At 37.0% G+C, this 16,045-nt stretch overlaps 2 protein-coding genes and 1 long non-coding RNA gene across 12 annotated transcripts in view; 1 reads left to right on the top strand and 2 right to left on the bottom strand.

The window, feature by feature from the left end:
• The window catches only part of LRRC40 (leucine rich repeat containing 40), a 370,991-nt gene that overhangs the window by 257,325 nt on the left and 97,621 nt on the right, over nucleotides 1-16,045 (top strand). The gene's annotated exons all lie outside the window — the stretch shown is intronic.
• LOC126963024 (uncharacterized) lies at nucleotides 1,572-3,182 on the bottom strand. Its single transcript, XR_007728900.1, has 2 exons — nucleotides 2,459-3,182; nucleotides 1,572-2,152 (listed from the first exon to the last, which is right to left on the bottom strand). It is a non-coding gene; the product is annotated as an uncharacterized LOC126963024 (long non-coding RNA).
• Nucleotides 3,615-16,045, bottom strand: part of SRSF11 (serine and arginine rich splicing factor 11) — a 763,374-nt gene continuing 750,943 nt past the window's right edge. For 5 of the 10 annotated variants that reach the window (XM_050804672.1, XM_050804684.1, XM_050804665.1 and 2 more), the window contains 5 exons: nucleotides 10,836-10,967; nucleotides 8,774-8,863; nucleotides 5,586-5,702; nucleotides 5,121-5,259; nucleotides 3,615-5,016 (listed from right to left, as the gene is read on the bottom strand). In XM_050804672.1, the coding sequence (XP_050660629.1) occupies nucleotides 4,819-5,016; nucleotides 5,121-5,259; nucleotides 5,586-5,702; nucleotides 8,774-8,863; nucleotides 10,836-10,967 (676 nt within the window). In that variant the 3' untranslated portion in view covers nucleotides 3,615-4,818. The remainder of the gene's footprint in view (nucleotides 5,017-5,120; nucleotides 5,260-5,585; nucleotides 5,703-8,773; nucleotides 8,864-10,835; nucleotides 10,968-16,045) is intronic. The other 5 variants (XM_050804713.1, XM_050804702.1, XM_050804721.1 and 2 more) reach the window with 3 other exon arrangements.

Genomic DNA, 16,045 nt, shown 5'->3' with positions numbered 1-16,045 from the left:
AATTTTAGTGACAGTGCATTGCAAAAATAACCTTTAATAAATTGAGAAATCTGAGAATGATGTGAATGTGTCACTTCTATTATTTATGTAAGAACATTTTATTGGTCACCTAAAAATATTAGTCGTATCAGACTCTAAATTGCCTTAAGACTGATAAACATTGGCCGGGCACGGTGGCTCATGCCTGTAATCCCAGCACTTTGGGAGGCCGAGGTGGGCAGATCACAAGGTCAGGAGACGGAGACCATCCCGGTCAACATGGTGAAACCCTGTCTAGTAAAATTACAAAAATTAGCTGAGCATGGTGGCGCATGCCTGTAATCCCAGCTACTCAGGAGGTTGAGGCAGGGGAGTTGCTTGAACCCGGGAGGCGGAGGTTTCAGTGAGCCAAGATTGCACCACTGCACTCTAGCCTGGTGACGACCATGACAGAATTAAACTCCGTCACTCACACACACACACATGACTGCTGACCATCTTCTATGATAAACCTTAAGTATATTCTAAGGAATATTCCCACTGATAAAAGAATTGTCATGGTACTCACCTGTTTGCTAACAATGTCTAAATAAATTTCGCATATACTTTGACATAAAACGAAAATGAGAATAGAAACAAAACTGAGTAAAACAGGTTGAAATTTGAAATATCTACCACTCCAAAATTGTCTCATTGAGAAATTTAGAAAGGTATAATTACTACTTCTGCTAATAAAACTTTAATAGACATTCTGAATGCTTTTAAAAGTACGAGTAACAATTCTATTACACCCATATTTAATTAAAACACAACTACATGTACTTGATTAGAAAAAATAGTTCAAGCAGCACAGGAATGAAATGCATTCGTTGGCTTTGAGGCAGACTGAGGGAAAAGAAATCTCAATTCCATTTGAAAAGATGTGTACCAATCTACAAACAGCATGCATGGATCCAACCCTTCATCTAGTGCCAAATTGAAAGTGATGAATTTTGCTAGAGATAAATTTGATGTATTGGTAATACTGTAATCTTTATGACATAAGCTGCACAATGCACACTCCAGAACCTGACTCAGTTTTAAGATGTAGCTCCAAGGTTAACAGTAATTTTTATCCTCTACCTCCTTTAATTCCTTTTCCCAAGTGCCTATTTACATTTTTCTATCTTCCATGTATAGAATTACCACTAGGAAACTTACCTAAGATTCATCTTCATGAAAACATTAAGGGCAACACAGCCTTTTCAATAAAAGGTATGCAATTTATTTTGTGGTTTTAACATTATCCCCTGCACAAATTATTAATTACACAACTTTTAAGGGCCCCATAATCAAACAGCAGCTATCATTTAATGTCCCAGGCACCAAAGGCTACATTTTAAAAACTACTGTTTTACAGATACAGATGGGGTCTTGCTGTTACCCAAGCAGGAGTGCAGTGGCATGATCATAGTTCACTGCAGCCCCAACTCCTTGGGTTCAAAGTGATCCTCCTGCCTCAACCTCCACAGTGGCTAGAACTACAGGTGTGCATCACCACACCTGGCTTTTTTTTTTTTTGAGACGGAGCTCGCTATGTCGCCCAGGGTGGAGTGCAGTGGCCGGATCTCAGCTCACTGCAAGCTCCGCCTCCCGGGTTTTTACGCCATTCTCCTGCCTCAGCCTCCCGAGTAGCCGGGACTACAGGCACCCACCACCTTGCCCGGCTAGTTTTTTTTTTGTATTTTTTAGTAGAGACGGGGTTTCACCGTGTTAGCCAGGATGGTCTCGAACTCCTGACCTCGTGATCCGCCCGTCTCGGCCTCCCAAAGTGCTGGGATTACAGGCTTGAGCCACCGTGCCCGGCCTTTTTTTTTTTTTTTTTTTGTAGACAGGGTCTTGCTATGTTGCCTAGGCTGCTCCTGGGCTCAAGCGCTCCTGCCTTGGCCTCCCAAAGTGTTGGGATTACAGGCATGAGTCATAGTGCCCAGCCAACAACTTTTATATGCACTGGGAAGCCAAAAAAATTCATGACCTGCCTTATTGCAGTAGTCTGGAACGAAACCCACAATACCTCCGAGGTATGTCTGTACTTTACAAGGTAGCAATCACTTCCATTTTACCCCTAGGAAACTGAAAGTAAGGAACAGTTACCCCAGCTCTATGAAATAAAGACCAAGGCCGGGCGCGGTGGCTCAAGCCTGTAATCCCAGCACTTTGGGAGGCCGAGACGGGTGGATCATGAGGTCAGGAGATCGAGACCATCCTGGCTAATACGGTGAAACCCCGTCTCTACTAAAAAATACAAAAAACTAGCCGGGTGAAGTGGCGGGTGCCTGTAGTCCCAGCTACTCGGGAGGCTGAGGCAGGAGAATGGCGTGAACCCGAGAGGAGGAGCTTGCAGTGAGCTGAGATCCGGCCACTGCACTCCAGCCTGGGTGACAGAGCAAGACTCCGTCTCACAAAAAAAAAAAAAAAAAAAAAAAAAAGAAATAAAGACCAAATGCATGACTGGACTCTATCTTTCCATTTAAAAAAGCTCATTGTATAGCTACCACCTCTCATTTACTCCTAAAGAATTTAAGCAAATAAATAAGGACAAAACATTTTTTCTAACAAAAACCACTTTTATTTTTAAATCAATTTACTATCAAATACAGAACAGAACTCGGTGTGGAGGCAGTGTTTGATTTCAACTGGTTATCTGTTAAAAGGCTTATGTCCCAGTGCAACACTACCTTTGTGCAGAAAATATTCACTGAAAATAAATATCCTAAGAATGGATAATCTTCACTGCAGCATCTTGTCAGTGGCACTACTTTTAAAAAAATGATTCCCTTTAGAAAAGCTAGTGTATTTGTATTCAGAGATTACAAGTGAGGGAGCAGACTGTAAATGTTATTAGGTTTACCATAAGTGAAATTTGTTTTTGTCTTACAAAAATGGCCATGTCACATGGTTCACCTTTTATCTACTGAAGTTTAAAACAAATGTCATTTGTGTTCAACTTTGTTTTTTAAAAATGCAGTGATTAGGACCATTATTAGAACTTCTTTTACTCACTATAGACAAAATTCCTTTTGATAAAATCTTTAAAAAGTTACTACAAACCATAAAAACAATGCTGCTTTTCTATATGGCATTTCAGTTTTTAGGTTAAAAAAAAAATTCTATTTATACTCAAAACTTGGATAAAAGCTACAATTCCAAGTCTTATTTTCCCTTAACCCCATCCACCCAAACACTACTCATTTCATAAATGAATACACTATTTAGTACTGTACAGTAAATACATATCATTGACAGCTTCTATACTACTCCAGAAAAGGCAAATATCTATATTCACCGAAAATATAAATTTGCTAAATATAGGTGGGATTTGTTTATACTAAAGTTCATTGCTTTATCCAACCCCATTCTCACACAAAAAATAAGCAGTAAAATGATACTAAGCTAAGAAAAGGACTGTTTTGGATAGAAATTAAATCATTTTTGACAATTTTGATGGCAATTATCACTACAGTGATAGACTTCCTCTTTTTACTATACTGAAACATGTGGACAGAAAGGGAAATAATTTGTAAAATGAATGAGGTAAATGTCATACATTCAATAGTGTAAATAAATACAAATACGGTTTTACAGGAACATGAACATAAGTTTAAGGGTTTTATTATCAAAGTCTTGTAAAACAATTTCAGAAACTGTACATCAACATGGCACAGACTGTAGCCTACTTTTGTTTCTACTGCACAAAAGTGAAGCCTGACACTTCTGTAACTAAGAAAACAGTTGCCTAACTACTTTGCATATATAACATGAAATCACCGTGTGCATAAGATTACTACTGCAGTAACACAAATTTATTGGTTTTATACAACTTGAGATCAAATAAAGGTACATTATCAAGTAGATTTGTCTTATTTTAAAAGCATATGAAGGTCAACTTAAAATGCACTACCCCTTTTTTCCAACACAGAGCTTAAAACAAATTAATCAAAGAGTGGAAAATTAAAAATAAAGGCAAGAGATAAGTTTTTTTTTTTTTTCCCTTTAAGATGGACTCAGGATAGGTAGATAGCTTTCACTGATGTAGATGTGGAATAAATTATTACTTCAGGAAAAAAATTCCCAAACATTGTATGAAAAAGTATACAACTCTACTTCAAAATATGCTATTTACTCACTGCCAAAGACAGTTTTATTTGAAATCTTGTTTCTGTATTTAAACCCTAATTAGCCACCAAAAAAGGTTAGTGCATAATAACCTTTCAAAGTTAAATAAAAGCCACAAAAATTTTGCCACAAGGCTTAAAGGATTATCTATTTCAAATGCTCATTTCCAGATGTAACTATAAGAATGTTAATTTCTCATGTCAACAAACAAGACCATAAGCAGATCCATCATGTTGGAGGATTTTAATGACATTTAGGATATTCTTGCCACAATAACATGCAATCAGTGCATTTCCTACATGGCCCTATTACGGTAATGAATCAAATTATAGAAATACTATAAGTGAACTTACTTAATAAAGGAGATCATACGACATAAACAATCCATGCCTGCTGTATGTAGATGCATGCAGCTTTTCATTTTTGTTATGAAGCAGCACCAGAATAGTAAAACTGCTTGGTTACTCAATCAGATTTCACCATGACAAGAATTGGTTACCTCGTACCATTTTCTAAAAGCTTTTTTGATGTAAATAACTAATATCAGTAACAGGAGCTTTATAACCATTTATAACTCAGAGCTGTATACATCTAGGTTTGAGATGAACAAATACAGCATTAAGAAATCACACAAAGGAATGACACTGATGCAGGTATACAGTTGGATTCCCACAGAGGCAATATTCAGTCACTCATATCCATGTCTTCTTCATGATGATCATCCCCATTCACTTTGGATTCTCTTAGTGAATCACCAGTTCCCTTTTCCACAGAACATTCCTTTGTTTTAGGGGAACCTGTTTCTATTGGTTTCTTCTCTTCCTTTTTCTCTTTCTCACTGTCATACCCCTGTTCTTCTTCATCATAATCCCGTGTAACCTGCTTTGCCAAGGAGAATAATACAAGTAAACTTCTCCAAAGAAAAATAACTTCTGAAAGAACCAACATCAACCCAAATATAAAAATAAATCAATTTGTAAACATACTTTTACATCTTTATCACTCTCTGATTTTCTTTCCCGGTCCTTTTCCTTATCTTTACTCTTCTTCTTCTTGCTTGTTGATCGTTCTCTTTCATCCCTACTTCTTTCTTTGTCTTTATCTTTCTTCTTCTCCTTTTTATGTCTAGAATGACAGTAAAACGTGCAGCAACAGGTTTAACTTGTTTAGATAAGCCTGACCCAACTTCACAGGATGTAAGTAGTACAGCAAAGATCCAACTTCAAAATCTTGGACCATCAAAGTACACAAGTAACATAGGCTACAAAACTAACTTGGTTACAGGACTAAAGTGTTCAATCCTTCATGGTGTTTAAGTCACAAGTCAGAAAGAGAATACATTAAAATATTCTTAGGAACTGTAACTGCTGAAAAGAAAAACTACAGGACAGTTTTAAAAGGAAAAACCTCTGAAAAATACAAAAATATTTTTAAATGATTAACATTCTTACCTCCTAGGGGATGGTGAGCGAGACAATTTTCTTTTAGGAGACCGAGGCTTTTTAGGAGATCTTGTTCCACTCCTGCTCCTTCGTCGTCGTCTCTCTCTAGAACCACAAATGTGTAAACTAGGTTTTAAAATACAGTGTGATCTTAAAAATGCAGACACATCATAGATGGTTCTAACAATGAAAGATGCGGCCGGGTGTAGTGGCTCACGCCTGTAATCCCAGCACTTTGGCAGGCTGAGGTGAGGGGACTGCTTGAGCCCAGGAGTTCCAGACTAGCCTGGGCAACATGGTGAAACTGTCTCTATAAAAAATACAAAAAAATTAGCCAGGTGTGGTGGTGCATGCCTGAAGTCCCAGCTACTTAGGAGGCAGAGGTAGCAAGATCACTTGAGCCTGGGGAGGTTGAAACTGGAGTGACTTGTGATAGGGCCACTGCACTCCAGCCTGGGCAAGATAGAGAGAGACCCTGTCTCAAAAAACCAAAAAAAAAACAAACAAAAAAAACCGATAAATGAAAGATTGTTTCACAATACTGGTATGAGCTAAACAATTAAATGAGTAATATAAACATCTGCAAACCATGTACCTTTCCCTTTACTACCCTCAAGAAAACTCCTAATTTCTAGCAATTCTTTTAACTGCTGACAAAATGTTAGAAATAGTAAGCTTAAGAAAAAACTGATTTAACAAAACTAATGTGAGAGGGGTGATGTGTGAAGTAAACTATTACTGAAGAAGTTAGTTTTTGGTTCAAACATTCAGTGTTCAAAGTAAGTACAGAATAATTCAATAATGTGATACAGAAGGTAGTTACTAATAAAATATCCCCATATTCACCTTTAAATCATTAGATGAAATTCAGAGAACTAGTTAGAGCAAAGGTAGAAACCCTATACTCTAGCAAAATTGCCCCCCCCAGTACCCCAACAACCCTGCTTTCACCAATTACTTTGAATATATACAGCCTTCCCCTCCTTTTTACTGTGACTTAAAAAAAAATTCTGTTCTTGATTCTCAAAAGTTATTAGACTTAAAAAAACCCTGTACTTAGTTGTCTAGTTTCCAAATGAAGCTTTTTTTCTACTTATATAGCCCTCTGTGATCCCTGTACTGGAAACAATACACATAACTGAGTATTCACTTATCAAACATTGTCACGACTGTGTACCTTATACTTTTTGCTACTGTCTTGTGTAACTGAAACTCCAAATTCTCTAGATGGAAGAAATATTTTGTATTACATTTCCGTGTCCCTCAATAGACTGTAGCACGACTACAAACACAGTGGGTATTTAATAACTCACAGAAGATGCCTTAATTTAGAGCGACCCAATAATACAGCATGAGAAGGTACTTACATTATATAAAGCAACAGGTTTAAAAAACAAAAAACAAAAAACGCCTCAACAGTTTTTAAGGTAAGAAAATACATGTAGTACTTCCCATCTTTTCTATCTGTCACCTACCCCTCAGGCCTGATGTAGCATTTCCTTCTGTATTTATATTTGGTTTCGTTTTCATCCTTAAAAATTTAGTTTTTAAGAAAATTTTCATCACCCCAAAAACTTCTTAACCTTTAGCTATCACTCCAATCCTCCCTATCTCCCCAGCAATCAGTAATCTACTTGGTATCTTTATGGATTTGCCTATTCTGGGCATTTCATATAAAAGGAATCACGCAATACATGGCCTTTTATGGATGTTTCCAAGTTTCATTCATACTGTAGCATGTATCAATCTTATTTATTGCTGAAAAATATTCAGCTATATAGATATACCATTTTGTTTATCCATTTGTTAATGATATTTGAGTTAACTTTTTGGCTATTACGAATAATGTCACAAACATTCACGTAAAAGTTTCTGTGTGAACATGTTTTCGTTTTTCCCCAAGAGTACAACTGGAGGATCAAAAACCTCTTATGTTTAACATTTTTAGGAAATGCCAGACTGCTTTCTAAAACACCTGTATCAGTCTATATTCATACTAGCAATGCACAGGGTTCCAATTTCCCCACATCCTAATCAACACTTACTGTCATCTGTCAGGCTCGGCTATCATCTGTCTTTAACCATCCTGGTGATTGTGACGTATCTCACTGTGGTCTGGTTTGCATTTCCTTGGTGACTAATAATGTTGAACAGATTTTATGTACTTACTAGATATTTGCATATCTCCCTTGGAGAAATGGCTACAGATTCTTTGCCATTTTTAAATTGGGTTGCCTTTCTATTGCTGAGTTGTAAGAGTTCTTTATATATTCTATATTAAGTTCCTTATCAGATATATAATTTGCAAGTATTTTCTATCTAGCACTTTAGGTTTTTACTTTCTTGATAGTATCCTTTGGAATACAAATGTTTTAAATTTTGGTGAATTCCAAAAATTTGTCTTTTCTTCTGTTTCTTATGCTTTTGAAGTCATATCTAGGAAACCACCAAGCTCATGGTCTCAAAGATTCACTTCTGTTTTCTTCTGAAGGTTTTACAGTTTTGGCTCTTACATTTAGGTCTTTTATACATTTCAGTTAAATTTTTTATATGGCATGAACCTCCTAGTGAATTTAAGTAATGTTGATGAATAAAACAGGCACTGCAGCAAAACATGTGAATGAGATCTGAAAAATGGAATGAAGTCTAGCCCTTATTAATATCATACAAATCCCAAATTAAGGATGAAAATGTGCTTTTCGTGCAGTTTGTGCAATTGAAAGTCTGCAACATTTCAGTTTTCACTGACAGCTTAAAGATAGAATTAGTCTAAGAATGACACAAACCAGAATCTGCATTACTTTCCCATTAATTCAACAATCATTAAAAGGGATAGAAAAATTATCAAGTACTAACATGCAGATGATAAATATAGCTAACTACAATAAACTTTCTTAATGGAACAATTTAGTATGATTTAGCCATTAAAACTTAAAACTATAAAGAGAAAAACTCACCTCTGTTGAATTCCATGTTACTTCAAATATACTCTAGACCACAAAATATTAAGTAAAAAGAAAAATAAACTACATTATTCTTCACAAATTGCCTTTTAAAAACTTCAATAACGGCAAAATGTAACTTTTTTCAACACTGAAATACTTATGTTCTGGAAAAGACTTCATATTCACAGCATACTGATACTGTTAGAAGCAAAGTTAAAAAATAATTGCCAAGAATTCACAATGCCACCTTACCTGCTTGCACTTCTAGAACGTCTGGCTGTGCTGTAACTTTTTGGTGGTGTTTTAGAACGTTTCTTTTCTTTGTCTTCTTTCTTTTTGTCTCTAACAAACGAACACAATTGATCAATGCATTAGAAGACTCAGCTGATGCCAATTTATATAGCACTACATACACAAGAATATAATCAGATCTAATCCCATTCTTAAAAGCATAAATGTTATTCTGACAGAAACTGTTCTAAAAATAATACTTCACATGGCATATCTGAAGTACAGTAACTTCTTTTAAAATCCTATCTTCCTAGGTTTTCTCCTGAGTAGACTAAAGTAGACGATGGGTGAGAAAATAACTAGGATGTTGGCTTGAAATGTCTGGTAAACACCAATAAGTTAACTGTCTCTAGTCTCCTCAAGACTCCTTTTTCTCTCAGCTTATTACCACTTCCCCAACCCCCCTCTCCTATCAGGCCAAAACCCATAGAGCACTACCAAAATCATTCATCAACATCATGAATATTCTTCCAAGACACATATCCCCGGTCAACCTCTATCATGGATCAAACAAGCTTTTATCTTTTTCTGCTGCTATGTATTATGAACTATTCAGGGCTTATTAGAAAAATATCATTAACAGATTGTGACTATAGCCATAACTCAATTTTATTTTTTTACAGATTCCTATAAATTTTTACTCCTCACAATATTTTTTCCCCAAGATCATCATTCTCCCCAAGATGCTGAGCAAAGAGTAGATAAATGATATATATTTGTTGAATGAGAAGTCTCATAACCCCCCTCTTTATTCTCTAATTTTAGGAATCAAAGTATCCCTCTCTTACTGTTCTAAGCTAATGTTTCCACTCTATATTCTCTATTTCATTTTTTTCCCCTTCTTTGGTCATCCTCGGTTCCCTCTTCATTCAGTCTTTATCATTGTTCCCTCTTCATTCAAATCTTTATCATCTAACTCCTGGATTACTCGAACAGTCCCCTAGTAGGTTCCAGTCATGCTTCCCATAAACTGATTCTGTACTCTGTCATGAATCTTTTAAAGTACAAACCTCAAAATATTAATTCCCTGTTCACCATTTTCAACCCATTCCAGTTGCCTCCTGGATCAACGGCATAGTGTGAACAACAAAGCCTTCCATGATCTGTCTCATTATATTTTCCTGACCTCATTTTCTAGTCCTACTACACCAAAATACTGTTATTTCAAGAAACACCCTTCTCGACCTGAAAGCATGCCCCACGTTGAAATCTAGTCAAATCTTTCAGAATTTAATACTCGAGTCATTCTCAAACTTCTTCCAACATCAGCAAGTAGCAATCATCATTTAACAGTTCCTCTCTTGTAACTAAATCCATCACTCCTCTCCTAGCAATCAGAAAGTCCTTCAAGAAATGTTTAATTCCATTGTATAACTGTTCTATTGACCTTGTTTGATTCACTCTGTAGCACATAAGGGTTTAGCAAAGATAGTAAAGCTACCCCCACTCTTGTTCTCATCAGTTGAGTTTTATGCTTCCCAAGAGTAAGTTATGTTGTGTCCCCAGCTATATACTTAATGACATGATTTAACTAAATATATAAATGAACAAAATAATGCCAAATACAGTTGCTTCTAGAAAATTAAGATATTTTAGCAAGAGATAAAAAGCAGTTGCTAAAAAAACTAAGTGCTGTGAAACTGTATGCCTCACAACTATAAATGATTGGGGGCATACTAATTTAAAAGTGCTTGGCTCTACACAAAAAGACTGGTTTTTGAATGTATTTTTAGATGGAAACAAAACGTTAAGGTGTTTCTTATGAAAGAAGGTAGCAGGACAGCTAACAATTCCTACTACTAAGAAATTTTACTTAGGCCCTCAGCTATAAGCTGAAGTTTCAGTTTATAATGAAGCACCAGAAAAACAAATGTCAGCCTCCTAAACTCAAATATTGACAGTTTCTTCCCCTGTCTAGCCCTATTTCCTTGCCCCCCACCCCAACCACCTCTTTTGTTACTAAGTAGCACAGTAGTGGCGATATTGGGAACCCTAAAATTTGCTTTCTCACCCAATGCTATACCTTGTTTTTGATGTGCTCCTTGACCTTCTACCTCTCTCTCTGGAATGAGATCTTCTCCGTCTTGGGCTTTTGGATCGTCGCCGACTCCTAGACTTAGAATGTGACCGCCGTCTCGATCTGCTTCTTGACCGCCTAATAATGTAAAAGGAAGCCAATACATGCGTATAAATGTAAAAAGACTATAAATTTTGTGCTTAGTATCAGACAAAAGATTCAGACATATGGACTAAACAATTAAATGGGGGATAATTCCCTTCCAGTTGCTATTATTTAGCCCATAGAACAAACACCTTCAACACCTTAGGAATTAGTAATACCTTTTAACACTTGGAATTCCTCACCTTTTAATGATTTGCTCAACTTGTCAGATAGGTCCTTCTATGCCCACTGTACTTACAACTCCAAGGTTGAAACTACTACTAGATCATGAAGGAGAATAAAAATATGACTTATTTGCATCATCTTATACAATTATATAGCATTTTAGCATGTATTTCTTATTTGATTCCTCACTACTGCAGCTTAAACCTTATCATAAATCAAATACTTATATCATACTATATATAAACTATAAATTGGTCTCATTAGTCCATAAATGCCACTATTATTCCTATTTTATAAAGAGAAACCACTGTGTTGCCATCTCCTATTTCAAATTTTTCTCTTAAACAAATTCCACTCCTTTAATCCACAATTTAAGAAACTCCAGGCAATGCAGACATTTTATAAATATATACAATTTGTATAAACTGCCTCTTTTACTCTCTTTTTTCCCTGACATATCTGTTTCTCTACTCCCCACACCGAGCCCCCATCCACTGTGTCCTGACCTGGCTCTTCCAGGATGTAAGAAGCACATTTAACCTTCAGATACTGTCATCCCCTCTACTGCATTAAAATACTCATTCTCCCCTTTTTTTGTTTAAGCGATGGGATTTTGCCATGTTGCCCAGGATGGTCTCGAACTCCTGGGCTCAAGCCACTAGCCCACCTTGGCCTCCCAGAGTTGGGATTCTAGGCATTAACCGCCACACCCAGCCCATTCTCTTCTATTTTAAAAATTAAGTTGCAGTCCTTTGCTTAGTCTTGATCACTTTTACTGACCATTCAACTTCTTTCTGTGCAACATTTCAAATATAGTCTAATTTTTCTGCCTACTTTTCAAGGTATGAGAGTATGGACATCTTAAAGACTTGTGTTAAACTCTCATTTATAAGCCAGGTAACTTAAGAGTATTATCTAACCTCTCTGACCTGGTTACTTCAGCAGTCAACACCTCCATCACCAAATAGCAGTCAACATCTCCATCACCAAATGGTGGCAAAGATAGAGTTTAGCTCGGTGCCTTAGTGTAGGCACACACCAATGACCCTTGAATAACATGAGCTTTAACGGCATGGGTCCACTTACACACTTTTTTTTTTTTTTTTTGCCACAACCAAATGTGGGTTAAAAACAGTATTCTAAGGATGAGGAACCCATGTATAGTAAGGACTGACTTTTCCTATAAGTGGATTCCAGAGGACTTGAGTATGCATGCATTCTGGTATAGGTGGATTTGTAACCAATCCCCTGCATATACGGAGGTACTGTACATTAAATATTGATGTCCTTCTTTCCTCTTACTGATGTGCTAATATAGCTTCTGTTGCCATAATTCCATAAAACAACTGCCTCAAAACCCATAGTAATGCCTCAATAAACTATTTGAGTTATTGAACTCAACTTTAATATTTTATTTTCAGCCACATTTGGAACTATTTACTAAACAATTCCTTGCAATAACATCTCCACATCCTAAGATGTTTTTATGTACTTAACTACCCTTCCATAGGCTCCACAAAGACATGGGAAGTAAGTCTTTTCATGACTGTATTCTTGAGCAACTATCACACTGCCTGATTTAAATAAAAGGCATCAATAATATACTTTGAATGAAACAGAGGCATATAAAATATCAGAATCATAACCTTAAGAGATTAAAGAGTTGTTTTTCAAGGGGAATGTACTACAGAGTCACTTTTCTACACTAGTTCATATGAGCTTTTAACAGCCAGCCAAAGAGATTAGTGTAAAATATATTTAATAAAGTCAAAAAGCTTGTGAAAGTCACGATCATTTAACACACTAAGATGTGATGGTTAAGATATTACAACTGAGCTGGACTCATTGGCTTCTATCTGTCACCCCAGCACTTTGGGAGGCCGAGGTGGGCGAACAGCTCGAGCTCAGGAGTTTGAGACCAGCCTGGGCAACATGGCAAAACCCTGTCTCTTAACAACAACAAAAAAGGCGCAAAAATTAGCCAGGTGTGGTGGTGCATGCTTGTAGTCCCAGCTACTCAGGAGACTGAGGTGGGAGGATGGTTTGAGCTGGGGGGTGGGGGGGGTGTGTGTGTGTGTGTGTGTGTGTGTGTGTGTGCGTGCATGTGTGGTGGGGGTTCCCACAACTCACAACAATGATCTCTGTTACGATGTATCACGAGTATCTGGATTCAGGGATATATTTCACTTCTACTTTTCACTGGTCATAGTAAAGTAATTAATATTAAAATGAGAGTCCCAGTAATATTTAATATAAAGAAAAAGACATAGGTTCTTTCTTTTTTCTTTTTCAAGATGGAGTCTTGCTGTCACCACGCTGGAGTGCAGTGGCGCAATCTTGGCTCACTGCAATCCCCGCCTTCCGGGTTCAAACGATTCTCCTGCCTCAGCCTCCCAAGCAGCTGGGATTACAGGTGCGCACGCCACCACTCCCAGTCAATTCTTTAATTTTTAGTAGAGATGGGGTTTCGCTATGTTGGCCAGGCTGGTCTCAATCTCCTGACCTCATGATCCACCCACCTCAGCCTCCCCAAGTGCTGAGATTACAGGCGTGAGCCACTGCACCCGGCCCAGGCTCTCCTTTTTAATAAGAGTTCGGTAAAGGGAAAGGAAACACATATCAATCGTAGTAATCATATTATGAAGTACATCCTGTTGCAGAGGTTAAACTAAACTATGAGAGCGCTGTCATGGAAGATTAAGACTGCAAAGATTGTAACTTGAAGAAAGAAAAAGGAGCTCCTCAAGGTGGAAATGGAAGATGTGGGAAAACATTAGGCAGAAAGGATCATGAGCAAAAACATGAAGACATAAAGAAAATGATATGTTGAGGCAATTAGTCCTGTAACTTTTGGAGTGGCAAATGACACGTGTAAAAAGTAAACCAGACAGAACACTAAAGAACCCTGAAAGCCATTCTAAGGTTTTATCTATCACCTTATCAAGGCAATAAGGAGCTTCTCAGTATCTGTGACATGATCTATATTTGGGTTTCTGAAAGATATCTCTGAGAATGAGACAGACTAGGATAAGGTAGGTGACAGGGAATAAACATAGCATACAGGATAGATAATTCCTGTAATACTCCAAGAAATGACTTAAAATAAGAAAATGATATTAGAAGATAATAAAAACAGAGTGAAAAGGCCATCTCTGAGACAGAACAAATATGACTTTTTAGATATTTTATGATGTAAGTGCTTTTAATAGAGATGTGACAAAGTCTAGGATTCAAGTCACACTGCTCTTTAAAAAATCCTGACAATAACTAGGAGAAATGATTTTATCTAATCCTTGGTAAAAACTAAGGGGTAACAGACACTAAGAAAAGGCAGACAACTGACAGAACTAGGTTCCAGAACAGACGAACCCAGGAGTGAAGGTTTAAGAGTCAAATGGTGACTGGCTGGGCATGGTGGCTCATGCCTGTAATCCCAGCACTTTGGGAGGCCAAGGCGGGCGGATCACTTGAAGTTGGGGGTTTGAGATGAGCCTGACCAACATGGAAAAACCCCGTCTCTACTAAAAATACAAAATTAGCTGGGCTTGGTGACACACACCTGTAATCCCAGCTACTTGGGAGGCTGAGGCAGGAGAATTGCTTGAACCCATAGGCGGAGGTTGTGGTGAGCCGAGATTGTGCCATTGCACTCCAGGCTGGGCAACAAGAGTGAGACTCCATCTCCAAAAAAAAAAAAAAAAGCCAAGTGGTGGAGGGGTATGTAAAGTGAAGCTGAAACTAGCTGAAGTAACTGACCACAATTGGAATGTTCTAGTTCTGAATGTCAACCCTAAAAGGTTCTGACTAGAACCAGAATGCAATTAGGCCAATTAGGATTGAGTTTGGAAACTAAGAAAATCGAAGAATGGCCGAAATAGTTGGTGAATAACCTAGAGCAATGGCTTTCATGTCGTCGTTTGCGCAAGTGTGGATGCTCTAAGACCCTTTTATGGGGTGCATAAAGTCAAAACTATTTTCAAAATAATAATAAATTACTGCCTTTTCCACTGTGTTGACGTTTGCAACAATGTCACAAAGGCCATAGGGGGTAGAAATACTGAACTCTTCAACACAAATCAAGGTAGGGGCTACTGAACTGCCCTAGGAGTCACTATCTTCTTCACTGGCACTTCTGTATGCACTTGTAGTAAAAGAAAAAAATAACGCCACTTTTATAAAGATGTCTTTGATGAAGCAGTAGAAGTTAATTTTATTAAATCTCCTTAGAGTACTATTAACATAGTAGCAAAATTAAATCTAGTCTCTTGAGTAAATATTCTGTGTGATGAAATGGAAAGTATGCATAAATCACTTCTGATGCTTACGAAGTATAATGGCTATATTAAAGAAGACACCTGTGTGAGTTATGAGCTGAACTAACTGCTTTTTCATTATCACCTTTGAGAATCTACAAAATGATTTACTCAGACTTGTGTATTTGGCAGACAATTTTTTGAAAAATAAATGAAGTCTATTATATAAGGAAAACAGATGAGTTTGTTACAAATAATAAAAATCTGAGAAAATTAAATTTTGGAAAATGACTCCATTGTTATGAGCATGCCAGATTCCTAGTACTTGCATTTTACTGATGAGATCTAAGGTGATATTACCAGATGTCATTTTTTGATACTAGGTAACAAATACAAGTCAGTAATTTGGAAACTTGTATAATTCAATGAATCAATTATTTTTCATTTTGTTGCTCAAGTTCCAATGCTTTCCTACCACCTCTGAATTTTTTGGGGTTTTAAAGTATAAATCATCTATTTCGTCTGTACCTTTTCTTACTTTATACATGTGTGAACAGACATTCACACACTCTAACAGCAGAGGTTACTAAAACACTTTAACTAGAGGCTAACAGATTAATAGCAAATTGAAAA

The sequence above is a fragment of the Macaca thibetana genome, chromosome 1, assembly GCF_024542745.1.
Source record: "Macaca thibetana thibetana isolate TM-01 chromosome 1, ASM2454274v1, whole genome shotgun sequence".
Taxonomy (NCBI): Eukaryota; Metazoa; Chordata; class Mammalia; order Primates; family Cercopithecidae; genus Macaca; species Macaca thibetana.
The sequence above is the reverse complement of the archived record's forward strand: the minus strand, read 5'-3'. Positions and strand labels throughout refer to the sequence as shown.